The 17,716-nt window shown below is 36.4% G+C and overlaps 1 protein-coding gene across 1 annotated transcript; it reads left to right on the forward strand.

Moving 5' to 3' along the window:
* The first annotated feature begins 1,229 nt into the window (after window positions 1-1,229).
* On the forward strand, window positions 1,230-13,982 carry LOC111782167 (uncharacterized). The gene is made up of 20 exons (XM_023662975.2): window positions 1,230-1,440; window positions 1,606-1,718; window positions 1,804-1,879; window positions 2,293-2,435; window positions 3,392-3,478; window positions 3,759-3,842; window positions 3,975-4,182; window positions 4,385-4,470; window positions 4,613-4,844; window positions 4,955-5,078; window positions 7,539-7,675; window positions 7,846-7,954; window positions 8,477-8,519; window positions 8,991-9,159; window positions 10,472-10,542; window positions 10,667-10,760; window positions 11,873-12,097; window positions 12,286-12,495; window positions 13,209-13,511; window positions 13,592-13,982. Exons 1-20 carry the CDS (start codon window positions 1,294-1,296, stop codon window positions 13,715-13,717), a joined length of 2,787 nt encoding a protein of 928 aa, XP_023518743.2. The 5' UTR covers window positions 1,230-1,293; the 3' UTR covers window positions 13,718-13,982.
* Window positions 13,983-17,716: the final 3,734 nt, after the last annotated feature.

Raw genomic sequence — 17,716 nt, forward strand, 5'->3', positions numbered from 1 at the left:
AAAAATCTTGAACATAATGTCATCTATTAACTCACGAAGATATTGTTTCTTATGTTCTCAAATATTATATTTTAATTAGGTGATAGAACATCGGAGCGATTCTCGTTAAATTAATAAAAATATTCTTAAATTTTGTATTTTGTTTAAAAAAATCAAAGCTATTAACATAATATTGAATAGTGTGTAGTTGACATATGAGGATATTATGTTCGAGTATGTGGACGTGGTTGGGTGTCTTATATTGTTAACATTGATACGACTAATTTTGCTATTGTTACAAATGATTTGATTCAAATCGTTCGTGTGGAGATGAGCGTATATGAATATTTTATATCATGAGTTTGTATAAGACTAAAATATTTAATATTTTTATATAAATTTGTTAATTGAGAAAATTAATATTTCATACAATGATTATATGTGACTCGGTCTTAGTATTAAGTGAGTTATGAACTCCTGCTTGTTATTTGATTTACATCGATGATAATGACTTTTGGAGTCAATTGAGTATTCTTGCCATTTTTTTACTCTAACAAATAGAAAGCTTAAAACATAATGTCATGAGATGAAATTCGCTTATTCTCATTATATGAATAACCTTAAGTGTTTGATTTCGAGACATGAACAATAAGGTCCAACCCTTTCATCAGCTTGATAGAGACTTAGTTTATAGTTGGATCATAAAAAAAATTATTTATCAGATCATCAATGATACTTAAGAGGTAAAATGTACTAAAAAGGGTAAGATAAATTTTTTACTCAATTGTAATTAAGAACAACTCGTGAATGATTGACTCGGTTGCCACGATTACATCCTAAACACAAGAATACAAAAAATACATCTCCTTTACCTGTTTGGGATAGTTCTACTAGACATGGGACACAGACTACCTCCTCAACTCTAGCGAGTACAAGAACTTGGTTATATATCAAATGAGAAATGCACTCGACTACGACAACATTCATACGAAAGTGTACTAAATTGAGTAAAGATCTTCGACCCAACGATAATCAAGCTAACAAACATTTGAATATACTCAAACTATAAACTCTTCTTTATCTTCTAATTAATGGATAGCGTAATGCAACCTTTTAGTCATTTTCGGGTATTTTCTCTATCTAGTGGGGCCAGCTCTGAGCTTCGAGGCCCACTCCGAGTCTCCGATGGCGCAACAATGGATTAATGGGGCCATGGTATGTTAAGGCCCAAAATGGTTTCCATCGAAAAGGCGGGAACTTTGGTGTTCCATCGAACCAACAAACGATGGTATTATCATTATGTATAATTAATTTATGTCCATGTCAAAATTCCAGAATCATTTCTGTTATCTTTGTGGCGCCCTTGAACGGAAAGAGCAGAAAGCTGCTCACTCGTATTCTTCTAACTCGACCACCGGAAAAGAGAGCAGCAGAGACAAAAAAATGGAGGCTATTCTAAAGGTAATAATGTTTTTTCTTCTTCTTCTTTTGATTCTGGTTATGGGGTTATGCTTGTTTCGATTACTGCGGTTTGTTTAATAGTGAACAATAAGGACATCATTGTAAAAGAAATTTGTGGGTATTGCATTTGTTGTGGTTTGATCGCTGTTATCTGTACTGTTGCAGAGTTCATTTGGTTTCTCGGCGTTCAGGCCGTATCAGAAAGAAGTCATTCAGGACATTCTTCAAGGGAAGGATTGCTTGGTGGTCATGGCTACTGGAAGTGGCAAGTCCTTATGGTATCTGTGGCTGTCTCTTCTACCATTTGGGTTTGCTTGTTCTTGTTTATTAGCTATTGATTGATTTCATGTTTACTTGTCAAAGTTATCAGGTACCGCCTTTGGTTGTTGGAAAGACTGGCATAGTTGTTAGCCCTCTTATATCACTAATGCAAGATCAGGTAATTGATTGTTGTCATTATCACTGTTTGGCTTTGCACGAGTGTAACGGCCCAAGCCCCACCACTAGTAGATATGGTCCTCTTTGAGCTTTCCCTTCGAGCTTCCCCTCAAGGTTTTTAAAACGTGTCTGCTAGGGAGAGGTTTCCACCCTTATAAAGGATGCTTTGTTCTCCTCCCCAACCGATGTGGGATCTCACAATCCACCCCCTTTCGGGGTCCAGCGTCCTAGCTGGCACTCGTTCCCTACTCTAATCGATGTGGGATCTCACAATGAAAATAGTGAAGGTTTACACAAACTGATCTGAACACTCACGGGCGTTAAAAAAACATTGTTCTGTTTCTCTTTTTTGCTATTGGGTTTTGGACCTCATATTATTTTTGCCTAAGCCATTTTAGAATATGGATTCTGTAGGTAATGGCTTTAAAACAAAGAGGCATCATGTCTGAGTACCTTGGCAGTACTCAGACTGATTCCACTGTTCAAGCCAAGGCGGAGAATGGTCAATATAATATTTTGTTCATGACACCAGAGAAGGCATGCTCTGTTCCTATCAGGTAAGAATTCCTGGAGCAATTCTAAGTCCAATTCTAGGCATTCCTCTTTCTATCTCTGCCTCTTTCTGAGTTTTCATGGCATTTGTATTGTTGTCATTCAATCCCATGTCTGTTTCATTCTCACTTCTTCTCTCTGTGTCTTGCTTGATCATTAGTTTTATTTGTTGTGATCTTCTGTATATAGACAAAAGTAATTCTTAAATTCTAGTGAAAAATCACTGGATAGTATAGTTGTAGAGTGAAACTATTGTCCTTGAGCATCCTGGGAAGGAAAAACGTTTATACGATTGAATCCTTGAAAGGTGGACTAGGTATTACTAGCTGTACAATATGCGGTAACAGATTTGAGTACTTCTGTCGTATCCAGGAATTGGATGTGAGATCCTACATTAGTTGGGGAGGAGAACGAAACACCTTTTATAAGAGTGTGGAAACCTCTCCCTATTAGACGTGTTTTAAAAAACCTTGAGGGGAAGCCCGAAAGGGAAAGCCCAAAGAAGACAATATTTGCTAGCGGTGGACTTGGGTTGTTACAAAGGGTATCAGAGCTAGACACCGAGCGATGTATCAGTGAGGAGGCTGAGCCCCGAAGGGGGGGGGGGGGGGGGGTGGATTGGGGAGTCCAACATCGATTGGAGAAGGGAACGAGTGCCAGCAAGGACGCTGGGTCTTGAAGGGGGTGGATTGTGAGATCCCTCATCGGTTGGGGAGGAGAACGAAACACCCTTTATAAGGGTGTGGAAACCTCTCCCTAGCAGACGCGTTTTAGAAACCTTGAGGGTAAGCCCGAAGAGGACAATATCTGCTAGCGGTGAGCTTGGGTTATTACATTGGATGTGTGGGACATTTTACTCGGTGGCAAAGATGGTTCAAATGGTGAGTTGTGATTCATGACATTCTACTCTTCTATCATGATTAACACTCCTACTGATTTACTTTGAACTTCACTTTTGCAGCTTTTGGTCAAAATTACAGAAGGCAGGAATTTGTTTGTTTGCCGTTGATGAAGCACACTGCATTTCAGAGTGGGGGCATGATTTTAGGTTCATCTTTGATCTTATCCATTTTCCTCTCATTTCAACTCGACTCTAATGGACCTTATCCTGACATACTTGGCCTATTGATTTAGATGTTTAGTTTTCTAACGTCGAAAGTCTCTAGGAAACGGATTGTAGTGCCTTATTTAGCCAAGTTGTTAGCATTGAGATGAAAAAACATATTGTTGTTTAGTGTTTCTTCATGTTGTCCGTGGAGTTTTCCTCTCTCCTTTTTAGTAGTTCTCTTAATTGTTCTGTGAATTATCGGGTCGGTACTGGTTCACAGGGTAGAATACAAACGATTGGACAAACTACGAGACGTTCTACCAGGCCTTCCATTTGTTGCCTTGACTGCCACTGCAACTGAAAAGTCGGTAGAACGTGATATCTTGCATCGTTATTCTTTTTTAACTTTAATGTTTATGCTTTTATCCTTAAACTATTTCAATAAGCTTTCTTGGGGAAATGAATTTTTCGGTTTTTATTTCACATACTGTTCCAGGGTTCGGAGTGACATCATTAGTTCTTTGAAGATGAAAGATCCACAAGTTACCATTGGTTCATTTGATCGGACTAACCTTTTTTATGGAGTAAAGTCTTTTAATCGTGGTCCATTATTCTTGAACGAGCTCGTGCTCGATATATCTAAATATCTGGCCTCTGGTGGTTCAACTATCATTTACTGCACGACAATTAAAGATGTTGAGCAGGTATTTTCTTTTGCCTCTTACAAACATGGACAGATAAATTTTTTGCATACTCACCTAGCATTGTGATTCCAGAGAATCAAGCAATAGGATTGTTTCATTATTGTTAGTACTTTGTTAGATTTTTGTTAAAGATGCACGTTCAGGTTTATGTCGTCGAACTTATAGATTAGCTGTTTGTGAACTTCAATCGACATTTTCGTAGATATTCAAGGCACTTGAAGAAGCAGGGATTAGTGCTGGTATCTATCACGGTCAAATGGACAAAAAAGCACGTGCCGAATCCCACAGGTTATACCACTATTTTGAGACTCTTATGGAGATGTGCCCTCTCTAATCAATAGTACTGGCAACCATTTTTTCCTTTTCTTGTCATTTATGAGCTGTTGTGGCCTGTTATGTATGTGTTTCTCTGATTTTATTCTTTAATCAGACTATTCATAAGGGATGAACTGCAAGTCATGGTTGCAACAATTGCTTTTGGTATGGGCATCGACAAACCGAACATAAGACAAGTGATACACTACGGCTGCCCAAAGAGTCTAGAATCTTATTACCAGGAAAGTGGGCGATGTGGTAGAGACGGTATGGCTTCTGTTTGCTGGCTTTATTACACGAGAAGCGATTTTACTAAAGCAGACTTCTACTGTGGGGAATCACAAACTGTATGAATTGTGCTTTTCCTCTTAAACACTTCACTTTGCCGCTGGTGTATGTGTGTGTATATAGTATGAAATTTAAACTGTATACTTCTGTTTTTGTTTCCTTTCGTTAGGAAAACCAAAGAAGAGCTATTATGGAGTCGTTGATGGCTGCACAACAGTATTGTTCACTAGCAACTTGCAGAAGAAGCTTCTTGCTCAATTATTTTGGGGAAAAATATCAGTCTGATAAATGTGGTTTGTCTTTTACTTGGTTTTATCTGTTAAATTTTGTGAATTATCATGACCTTCTTCCAGTAATCAATTCTCAATTTCATTTTGTAGAGAGCATATTGCCATGTAATTTTTCTGGGTTGTTCAAATGGTTTTGGAGGATCTCCCTAGAGGAGTAGAACGTTTAGCATAGGATTATTCTTAGCATTTTTGGTACCAATGGACAAGGGTGAAGCTCTAAAGTGATTTATAGAAATTGAAAAAATTTCTCTATAATAGTTGGGATGTTTTACTGGAGTATCGTATCTCTTCTGTGAGATCCCACATTGGTTGGGGAGAAAAACGAAACACCCTTTATAAGGGTGTGGAAACCTCTCCATAGTATACACGTTTTAAAAACCTCGAGGGGAAGCTCGAAAGGGAAAGCCCAAAGAGGACAATATTTGCTAGCGATGGGCTTGGGCCGATACAAATGGTATCAAAGCCAGACATCAGACGATGTGCCATAAAGGAGGCTATTTCTTGAAGGGGGTAAACATGAGGCAGTGTGCCAGCAAGGACGCTAGGCCCCGAATGAGGGTGGACTTGGTGGGGGTCCCACATTGACTGGAGAAAGGAACGAGTGCCAACGAGGACGCTGAACCCTAAAGGGGGTGGATTGTGAGACCCCACATCGGTTGGGGAGGAGAACGAAACACCCTTTATAAGGGTGTGGAAACCTCTCCCTAGCATACACGTTTTAAAAACCTTGAGGGGAAGCCCAAAGAGGACAATATCTGCTAGCGGTGGGTTTGGGCCGATACAAATGATATCAAAGCCAGACATCAGACGATGTACCTTAGAGGAGGCTGTTCCTCGAAGAGGGTAAACACGAGGCGGTGTGCCAGCAAGGACGCTGGGCCTAAATGAGGGTGGATTTGGTGGGGGTCCCACATCGATTGGAGAAAGGAACGAGTGCCAACGAGGACGATTGTGAGATCCCACATTGGTTGGGGAGGAGAGCGAAACACCCTTTATAAGGGTGTGGAAACCTCTCCCTAGTAGATACGTTTTAAAAATCTTGAGGGGAAGCCTAAAGAGGACAATATCTGCTAGCGGTGGGCTTGAGCCGTTACATCTTCTAAATTTTGGTGGGGGCAAGAAATCATATTTTTGGAGGATAATGGTATAGTATGTATGTGGATTTAAAAACTTATTAGTGTAATTTTACTATTATTAGTTTAGGGCTTAAGATCTTCTACGTATGCCTATATATATTCGACTCTATCGTATAGAATGTGATTGGATTTTACCAACGAACTAATAGCGACATTATTTTACTTGTTCTATATGTTGATATCAAGCATTTTATGTCTCAAAACTTTCCTCAAAGTCATTTTTATGCTTAAAACTTAGGAACATTAAAGTACTTCTTGGGTAAGTAATGAGAAGCAAGAAGGGCATCTTTATGTACCAAAGGAAATATGTGCTTGATTTGTCGTCTAAGACGAGAAAATGGGGAGCCAAGCCATGTAGTATTCCAATGTAGTTTATGTCTTTACCTACATTGGATCATTGTAGTACAACAATTCTATGTTATTTGAAGGCTACACTTGGACGTGGGGATCTTATATAAAGATCATGATCATATGAAGATTGAACGTTTTTCAGACGTCGGTTGGGATCAAGAGAAGATAGAAGATCGACTTTATGGAAAAGTAAGAAACAAAATGTAGTTTCGCGATCAAATGCTAGATCAGAATATAGAGCTATGACACATTCGATATATGTAATAATGTGGGTACATCAACTCTGGATTGAATTAGGTTTCAATAATCAACCTAGTATTTCACGAGCTAACTAAACATATTGAAATTGATTGTCATTTTGCTCGTGATAAAATATAATAAGGCTTGGTGTCCATTAGATACGTGAAGATTCAAGAGCAATTAGGAGATATTTTCACGATAGATTTAACTAGAGTTCGAATAGATTATCTTTGTAATTTTACCATTATTAGTTTAGGGCTTCAATGTATTCCTATATATACTTGGCTTTACTTTAGAGGCTATGGTGGTTCAATGCTCGTTAACATAGAGGCTATGGTGGTTGTTAGTGTATGCTTACAACTATGCATGATGTTCCGCTTCCTTCATAACAGCCGAAGTCCACCGCTAGCAGATATTGTCCTATTTGGGCTTTCCCTTCAAGGACTTCTTCTCAAGGTTTTAAAACGCGTCCTCTAGAGAGAGGTTTTCACATCCTTATAAGGAGTGATTATCACCCTCTTGGGACGAGGTGATATATGATTCTTGGCATCTCAAGCGTGTTTAAGGGTATTATCTGCATCCTTTTTATTTGGTGCTGTTGTTATGATTGGAAATCGACGTTTGATGAAGGCATGGCTGTTTCTTTCGTAATACATATTTATGAACGTAACACTTTTCGAAACGCTTGTTCATCTGTAATTTTATTTAGCTGTTGTCTTATCAACGCCTCTGGCAGGAAATTGTGATAACTGCATAGTCTCCAAAAAGGAGCGTGACATGTCAAAGGAAGCATTTCTTCTGCTGGCGACCATTCAATCATGCAGGGGTAAATGGGGACTGAACATGCCTGTGGATATTCTTCGTGGGTCTCGAGTAAGTTCTTAGCTATGAAACTTCAGGACTTTCTTCGATTCTCGAGTTTTCTGAACCGAATCGTTTAATGTTTTGCCTCCTTGAGATGTTCTTGATCTCATAACATAATGAACATTTGTTTTCTGATCTTTACATTTTGTTAAATAGAACATTCTTTTGTGCTGCTGCAGGCTAAAAAGATACTTGATGCTCAGTTTGACAAGCTTCCACTTCATGGACTTGGAAGAGAATACTCATCAAATTGGTGGAAAGCATTAGCTAGTCAGCTAATTTCTCAAGGTATGTAAAGGAACTTAAATTGCATTTATTATGATGAATCCACTAGTCTCCATGATTGGTGACTTGTTTACCCAACCACGCTTCTATGGGCCTCCTCGATCTCTCTATTCACGGCTTTCCCTCCTTGCTTCATGGCTCCAGTCATGATCTCGATCTCGTAGATTTGAGCTGCATCTCGAGTCTTGGAGTAAGTGCGATGAATAAAATTCCATATTGAGCGTTTTGTAAAAACATATATGTATTGCTCTGATAGATGGCTCCATAGAATCCCTGAGCCATGACATTATCATGGAGTCGTCCTCGTCCCATGCAACAAATCCTGGGTCCGTCTCTTTTGGTCTTGGTCGAACAAGATATCATAGATCACCTTCTTCAGGCACTAGTATGTAGGAATTTCTTCTGAGTGCCAAAAATGTGGGCTTGAATTGATTGTTTTGCTTCTTTTTGTATTATTAAGAACTAGTTCATCTTCTATGAATTGTAGTGTTTAATACATATTGTACAAATTCTATTTTCGTGCAGGCTATTTGACAGAGAACATACGTGATGTTTACAGAACCATAAGGTCAGCTACTTTCACCCAATCTCTTACTTCTGCAACTTGCATAACTTCAGTGTCATACAGAGATCCCACATTGGTTGGAGAGGGGAACGAAACATTCCTTCTAAAGGTGTAGAAACCTCTCCCTAGTAGACGCGTTTTAAAAACCTTGAGGGGAAGTCCAAAGAAGACAATATCTGCTAGCGGTGGACTTGGGTCGTTACAGATGATATCAGAGCCACTGGACCCCCAAAGGAGGTGGATTGTGAGATCCCACGTTGGTTGGAGAGGGGAACGAAGCATTCCTTATAATGGTGTGAAAACCTCTCCCTAACGCGTTTTAAAACCTTGAGGGGAAGCCCGGAAGGGAAAACCCAAAGAAGACAATATCTACTAGCGGTGGGCTTGGGCTGTTACAGTTACTTAATCCCATTTTCTCCGAATTATCTGAATTTGAAACTGAGAATCATAATAACCATTCCTTCTTAACAACAGTGTCAGTGCAAAAGGGGAAAAGTTTCTCAATTCTGCCAGAGATGACTGTCAACTGCCTCTAGTTTTGCCGGTGACGAGCGAAATGATTGGTGAGAGTGGAGATGACAGTACATTTATTGAAGCTGGGAGAATGGAGAATTTGACTACTTTGAAGAGTGGACTTTCAGAGGTTTGCATGCTAAGTTCGGTTCCTCGTAATTCTTATACCACGAGTTTCATCTTTCTTAAGGAAATATTTGAATTCTTATTTAAATTCTTATTCCACTGGTTTTTTTTTTTTTTTTTCCTGTCGGATTGAAATTTACAAAAGGGATGTATAGTCCATGGTATTTACAAAAGACCTTCCCAGTTTGCAACGAGGGAGGTATAACTATAGGAAGTAAAAATATTAGACAGTTTACATCAAGAGATAGCTTGGTAAACAACATCGTCGAAAAGTTTTGTGTAGGTCTGTGTCTTTTTTGCAAATGTTCTCTGATTTCATTCTTTCCACATATCCCAAAAGAAAGTCGTGATGATGTTTTTCCATAATAGGGCTTTTGCGTTCTTGAAAGGGTGGTACGTTAAGGCCATATCCAAAAATTCCTTTACCTCCTTAGGAAATGTGAGATGCCATCTGAATCTATTGAGAATCGTTGTCCAGAAATTTTGAGCGTATGTGCATTGCATAAACAAGTGGCTTTGTGATTCGTTTTATTTCTTGCATAATGGACACCAATTTGGAGAAAGAGTGATGTAAGACATTCTTTTCTGGAGATTTTCTATCAGTGCCAGACACCGGACGATGTGCCAACCTTCTCGCTATTCCCCGAAGGGGGGTAGACACGAGGCGATGTGCCAGTAAGGACGCTGGGCCCCAAAGGGGGTGGATTTGGGGGTGGTCCCACATCGATTGGAGGAAGGAAAGAGTGCCAGCGAGAACGCTGAACCCCGAAGGGGGTGGATTGTGATGTCCCACATTGGTTGGGGAGGAGAACAAACCACCATTTATAAGGGTGTGGAAACCTTCCCCTAGCAGACACGTTTTAAAGCCTTGAGGAGAAGCCCGAAAGGGAAAGCCCAAAGAGGACAATATCTGCTAGCGGTGGATCTGGATCGTTACATTTTCACTTATGCTAATGGATTTATGCACTATTTCCAAAGGAAGAACTTCACCTTTTTAGGCTGATGTCCTTTCCATACTGTCTTTGCTAGCGTGAGATTTATTGCTTCTACTTTTTCCCCCATGTCCATCATTGAGAATTTTGTAGAAAAGACCCCGTCAGCGCTGGGGAGCCAAGTCAGTGAGTCTGCTTGTTTGACAATACCACGGGGGCAAACTACTTTTAGTTTTCTAAGCTTGGCTTGAGTTCGAAAACATTTGTCAAAAATAGATTACAAATCAAAGAATCTCAGAAGTGAAAGTGGTGACCAATAACTAAAAACCAAATGGTTATCAAACGAACTTGTCCATTTGTATTTATTCGATCATTTCTACGCAGGCTGAGGCGAAACTCTTTCAAATGCTTTTAGACGAGAGAATGAAGCTTGCTCGAAGCGCGGGAACTGCCCCGTAGGTTCTATAAACGCGTTTAATCTGCTTATTGTGAAAACTGGCACTTTACTCCATTTATTATGCATTTGTATGTATGGAAAACCTCTCTTTTCTTTTAACTTGCCATACTTCTTATCTGCAGGTATGCCATATGTGGTGATCTAACAGTTAAAAAAATTGCATTAACTAGACCATCTACCAAGGCAAGATTAGCAAATATTGATGGTGTCAACCAGGTATACCATTCACGAGTAAACACTACATATTCTTAAATTTCTATGGACTTGAAGTTCTTAACATTGCGTTTATATGTGCTTATTCGACATGGATTTCTTTCTCGAAAGTCGGTAGCTCATACATGTGCTAGCTTGCTATAAAAGTACTTTTGAATTTCAATGCATTTTTGTCTATATCTTGTGTTATAATATATAATATATCCCACGCAAGGGCGCGTGAAGCCTTCGTTTCAGCTCCCGTTGCATGGGTTTATCTTCGTTTGTGGTTTCCGGTCGTTCTGTATGCTTGGATTTGACAAAACCTACTCCGTTCGTCTCTAGTTGTGTTATTTAGGAGTGTTCATATGACCCAATAATCCAAACAACCTAGACTACCTAACCCAAACGGTAAGGGTTGGGTTGAATTTTGGAAAATCTAAAATTCGGTTTGGTTTGCAGGTTGGAAACTTTTTGGTTGAGTCGACCCGATCAATTCGAAAATAGGGTTCCCAACTCAACTCTACCCTACTTTTAAGATTTTTATGAATATTAAAATCATTTGACGTTTGCAATAGAGATTAGTGATGCGTTGGGATTTGTGAATATTTGATATTTGAGTTTCATGAGATTTTAGTTATTAATGTGACAAGTATTGTTGACAAGTATGAGTATTAAAAAAAATAAAATAAAGTGAACAACCCGAAGACTTAACCCGATCCAACCCTGAAAATAGAGGGTTAGGTTGGAAACTCTATTCGGTTCATTAGAGTAGCCAACCTTACCAATCCGAAATTTCGGGTTGGTCCAGAAAAAATTTCCAACCCAACTCAACCCGTGTACAAACCCCTTAGTTTTTTTTTTTTCTGCCTTTGAGATAATGCTCGATTGCACCTTCAAATTAAGAATTCAATTGAGACTGAGGTCATTGGCTTGGTCAATAATCACGTAGAAGATTTTGATATTTTATTTCTTTTGTTGACGATTATTCTCGTATGACTTTTGTTCATTGTCAAGCTCTAGAAAGTCGATGATCGTCTCTAACGTTTGACGGTCGTCTTTGATGTCGTGACAATGTTATTACCTTTGAATTATGCTATGATTCAAGTGTTTAATGTTCTTCAATAATCCTATAGCACCTGCTAAAAATGCATGGAGATCTAATCCTTCAAGCAGTGAAGCATCTATCACAAGAAGTTGGTCTTTCACTGGATGGTGAATGTAAAGAAGACGGAAACGGACAATGTACGACAGCTCGAAAACTTAATACAGAATCCAATCAAGGGAGACCGTTGGCACCGGCGAAGTTCGAAGCATGGAAAATGTGGCATGAAGATGGTCTCTCAATCCCGAAAATCGCTGTAAGTAATCTTTTTTCCTTGAAGTTTTTTACGGAAAAGGTCGTATGACGATGAACATGGTAGCGTCGAAACTCGCCCCTCGTGTATAAGCCTGATAAATAACTGTGAATCCATTAAAATGTCTTGAGCTGTTCCTCTTTTCCCTTTGATTTACATTATTCTGATATCACTATTTATTTGGAACATAGAACTTCCCTGGTAGATCAGCACCTATCAAAGAAACTACTGTTTCTGGGTACATTCTTGATGCAGCTCAGGAAGGATATACAATTGATTGGACCAAATTTTGTGATGAGATTGGTCTTTCATGTTCGATATTTTCCGATATTCAATCTGCTGTTTCGAAGGTCGGATCTACGGACAAGTTAAAAGCTATAAAAGATGAATTACCAGAGGAAGTGAGTTGGATATTGTAAAATATGTTTTCTTCTATTTCCTAGTTTTTGACATGTCTGTACATTAGTTATCCATGCGTTTCTTGTCGTTTTTATGCTGGTTCTTGTTGATTTTATGCTTGTTTTTGTCGATTTTATGCTTGTTTTTTTTCGTTTTTATGCTTGTTCTCGTCGTTTTTATGCTTGTTCTCGTCGTTTTTATGCTTGTTCTTGTTGATTTTATGCTTGTTCTCATCGTTTTTATGCTTGTTCTCATCGTTTTTATGCTTGTTCTTGTTGATTTTATGCTTGTTTTTGTCGATTTTATGCTTGTTCTCGTCGTTTTTAAGCTTGTTCTTGTTGATTTTATGCTTGTTTTTGTCGTTTTTATGCTTGTTCTTGTTGATTTTATGCTCGTTCTTGTTGTTTTTATGCCTGTTCTTGTCGTTTTTAGGCCTGTTTTTGTTGTTTTTATGCTTGTTTTTGTCATTTTTATGCTTGTTCTTGTTGTTTTTATGCCTGTTCTTGTTGTTTTTATGCTTGTTTTTGTCTTTTTTATGCTTGTTCTTGTCGATTTTATGCTTGTTCTTGTCGATTTTACGCTTGTTCTTGTCGTTTTTACGCTTGTTCCTTTCGATTTTATGCTTGTTCTTGTCGTTTTACTTCTTGTTCATGTTGATTTTTGGATGAATGCTCATTCATCAGCATATGACTGAAAGTCGATATTTGGATGGCAGATTAATTATGCACACATCAAGGCTTGTCTGTTAATGCAAAAATGTGGAATATCCCCCGAAACTACGCTACCCCGAGACGAAAAAACCGACGAACGTATGAATGTTGTGCCAAAGTTTTCAGGGAGTCCAACCTCAAAGCAGCAAAAAGAAGAGCCTAATGTAGCCACAGCTTGTAATCCTTCAACAGAGGAAATTCCCATATCATTAAAGCGTCAAAAAGTCTGCGAATCGGACGAAGAAAATCGGGTTCCAGTAAAAGCAACCGAGAGCTCGCTAGTAGAGTGGCTGAAGAACAATGACGGGGTACGTGAAACGAAGCAAACCTCTATGAACTTTACATTAACATGGTTTAAATGAAGAAGGCAATATGGTTGAAAATGCAGGTTACACTTGACAATATGATGCAGCACTTCAAAGGCTCTGAAGAAGAATCTCTGGTTGCTATGCTAAATGCTCTTGAAGGTGATTTTTTGATATATAGAAAGAACAATATCTACAAGCTCATGTAAGTAAGCCCCAAACCTTTGCTCTAAATGCTCTTAAGAATGGCTATCATTTTTGTTCTTGATTCATGCGCTTGATAACCCCTAGGGGTGTACGTCCAACCTGACAATCCCGACCAATTCAACCTGAATTATAAGGGTTGAGTTGGGTTGGATTGGGTTATTTTTTCTGAACCCGAATTGACTCGGTTCGATTTTGGATTCATAGGACAACTGAAATGGGCAGCTTTTGGTACTTGCAAATATATGTATAAATCTTGTCCTTAATATTTTTGTAATCTTTTAGTTTAACCTCGCTTTCTTTTTCGGGGTTCTTCTCAAGGTCTTAAAACGTGTTTGTTAGGGAGAGATTTCCACCATCTTATAAGGAATGCTTCGTTCGTGTCTCCAACCAATGTGGGATCTCACAATAATCGTCAATCGAGCATAGTTTAATAGATAAGACACTAATTATCATCTCAAAATGTTAATATTGAAAAATAGAATTGGAATCTAAGGTGTGTATTCTCGTTGATATTCATATCCTTTAAATAGAATACAAGTTGGCAACTAATACCTACCCATAAGAAAAATATAAACTAATTAAATATTGAAAATAAAATAAAATATACTAAAATTGAAATTGATTTTAAATAAATGGCCACAAATAACAACCATTTTTAAAAATTTAAAATTTAAAATCAAATTTTAGAAAACTTTTTAAACCTAAAATCCTCGATATTGAAAATTTAAGTCTATTTTCTATAATGACAATAATGCCCCTAATATTTTTTTAAGTTAGAGATGTCGGCATGCATGTCTTTAATAACATATGCGAAAATAAAAAATAATAAAAAAAAAACATCTCAAACGATGACATGCACTTATACATTTAGTTTAAAACAAGAAATAGAAATAATATTCTTTTTCTTTTTCTTCTTACGGTAAGTATTGATTGGTGATGTCCCACGTTGGTTGGTTGGTTGGGGAGGAGAACAAACTACCATTTACCAGGGTGTGGAAACCTTCCCCTAGTAAACATGTTTTAAAGCCTTGAGGGGAAGCCCGAAAGTGAAAGCCCAAAGATGACAATATTTGCTAACGGTGGATCTGAGCCGTTACAAATGGTATCAGAGCTAAACATTGGACAATGTGTCAACCTTCTCGCTATTCCCCGAAGGGGGTAGACATTGTTGGATGATGAAAGTCCCACATCGGCTAATTTAGGGAATGATCATGGGTTTATAAGTGAGGAATACTAACTCCATTGGCATGAGGCCTTTTGGGGGAAGCCCAAAGCAAATCCACGAGAGCTTATGCTCAAAGTGGACAATATCATACCATTGTGGAGAGTCGTGTTCGTCTATCATCCATGCCCTAAACTTAGTCGTGCCAATAGATTTGTAAATCTTCAAATATCGAATAAAGAACTCCATCAGAAAAGGAGTCGAGCCTCGATTAAGGGGAGGTGTTGCATGATAGAAGCCCAAATGAAAGATTAGTGGAGAGGAAATTTCCTTTTTCTTTTTAGTTTAAATTAATTGATTAATTAACTTAGTTTTTTTTAGGTACATTTCATCAAATTATTCAAACACATTAAATGTGTTTTTGACAACAAAACCATTTTTTTTTAATAAAATTATAATATCTTTTTGATGATCAAAAGAGAATGAAAGTACAACGAATGAACCCAAAAGGAAGGAAAATATGATTGTAGTTTTGTTTTGAAGCTGAAATTGAAAGCCAAAACCATCAAAATGCAAACAAAACTATCTTTTCATGCACAAAATTCTATGAACTTTATTCCGCTCTACTTCTGCTCGGTACGAATACGTAGCAGTCAGACCTGAAACAAGGAAGGAATTGATTCATCTGTGGGCGTTGTATGGGTTTTACTTACGGAATTTCTGCTATTAAGAAACTAGGGAGTGTTCATATGACCTGATAACCTAATCAATCCCACCGTCCAACCCAAATCATAAAAATTTGTGTTGGGTTGGGTTGAATTTTTTAACAATCGAGAATTTGGTTCGGTTTATGGGTTGACATTTTTTTTGGTCTGGTCAACCTGAACGATCTAAAAATAGGGTTACAATCCAATCTAACTCAATCCTACCCTAGTTTTAAAAATAATAAGAATATTTAAAGTTTATAGCCTATATAAATGTTTGATATTTGAATTTTATAAGATTTTAGTTATTAATATAACATCTAGACAGATAATTATGACTTTTTTAAATATATAACAATAAAAAGAACTCAATAACTCAACCCAACTTAACACAACACGAAAATAGAGAGTTGGGTTGGAAATTCTATTCAGATTGCTCGGGTCATCAACTTAACAAACCCGAAACTTCGAATTAGCCCAAAAGATTTTTTCAATTCAACCCAACCTGTATAGACTCCTACACGAAAATGTTCTCCTACTCAACCCAACTTAACACAACACGAAAATAGAGAGTTGGGTTGGAAATTCTATTCAGATTGCTCGGGTCATCAACTTAACAAACCCGAAACTTCAAATTAGCCCAAAAGATTTTTTCAATTCAACCCAACCTGTATAGACTCCTACACGAAAATGTTCTCCTAATGATTTCTGATTTAGTATGTAACAATTTAGTCCGTCATATATAATTTGTATGGATTTTGACTTATTTTATATTATAACATATTTGAAATTTTGAGTGATTTGTTTTGGGTAAAAAAAATTATTTAAATTCATCCTATTTTAATTTTGTATTAATAAATAAATATTAAAACCCTTATTAGTAAACTTTTTATTTTCTTTATTTTCTAGCCATATAAAATTTTAAATACAATGTACTTTTCCATAATGGTTTCAATTAAAAATAATCCCATAATGGGTTTAATTTAAATATATATTTTTTTAATTTTAGAGATATTAATAAAATTTAAAAATTATATGATGCAATTAAAAATAATCCCATAATGGGTTTAATTTAAATATATATATTTTTTTAATTTTAGGGATATTAATAAAATTTAAAAATTATATGATGCAATTATTCAACTCCTACTTTGTAGGATCGTTTGTACCATTTTTGGAAAAAAAAAAATGGAAAAAGTTGAGAATATTATTTTTAAATAAATAAAATAATAAAAGAAAAAAAAAAAAAACATTTCTGCAATATAAATTATTGATGTCTGAAATTAACCATTTTTTCCGACAGTGTTGTCTTTTCACATATTTTTGGAGACCATAAAGTTTAATTAATTAAAAAAGTATCGAAAATATATAAAAAAAAAATTATATATTTGTTTAAAACTAATTAGATTGATTAACAATTATTTAAATTTGGGTTAAAGAAAAATAATTAAATCCAATAATTCTAAAAATTCGACTAACTTAACTCAACTCAACCCAATCGGTACGTTTTGATTGAGTCATGAACTGATTTGAACTAAATTAGATCCAAACAAATTAACACAAATTTATTGTTATTTTTAAAATATACGTTTTTAAAATATATATTTATTTTACTTTTATTAATTCTATAAATATTTTTTTTTATATTTATTCTCGGGTCACTTTAAAATAATAATTTTTTTCTAATTTATTAAAATATTTATTGAAATTGAATTATAAATTTTAATTAAATATTTAAAAAATTAATAAAATATACTTTTCTTAAAAACAAAAATTTAAATAAATATTTCGAACCACTTAAACCATCTCCAATTGGGTTAATTTCAGTATTTTATAAGGATGGTTAGCTTAAAAAAACTTTACAACCTGTAAAAAAAAATGTCTCAACTCAGTTAAACCCTACTTAGGAACAAAAGTATTTTATCCCTATTTAAAATTTACCATTGATTTTTTTTTTTTATGCCATTTAGTGGGAATTTTTGTTTGAAGTATCAAATAATTGTAAATAATTTTTTTTTTTTTAATTCGCATAATTATTTTATTATAATTAGAATATTTATGACCGTAAATATCATTTTCCATTACTAGACCCAAAAAACAAAACCACTATGATAACGAATTTGTCAAATACCCCA

Source organism: Cucurbita pepo, chromosome 19, assembly GCF_057944985.1.
Source record: "Cucurbita pepo subsp. pepo isolate OVF chromosome 19, ASM5794498v1, whole genome shotgun sequence".
NCBI lineage: Eukaryota > Viridiplantae > Streptophyta > Magnoliopsida > Cucurbitales > Cucurbitaceae > Cucurbita > Cucurbita pepo.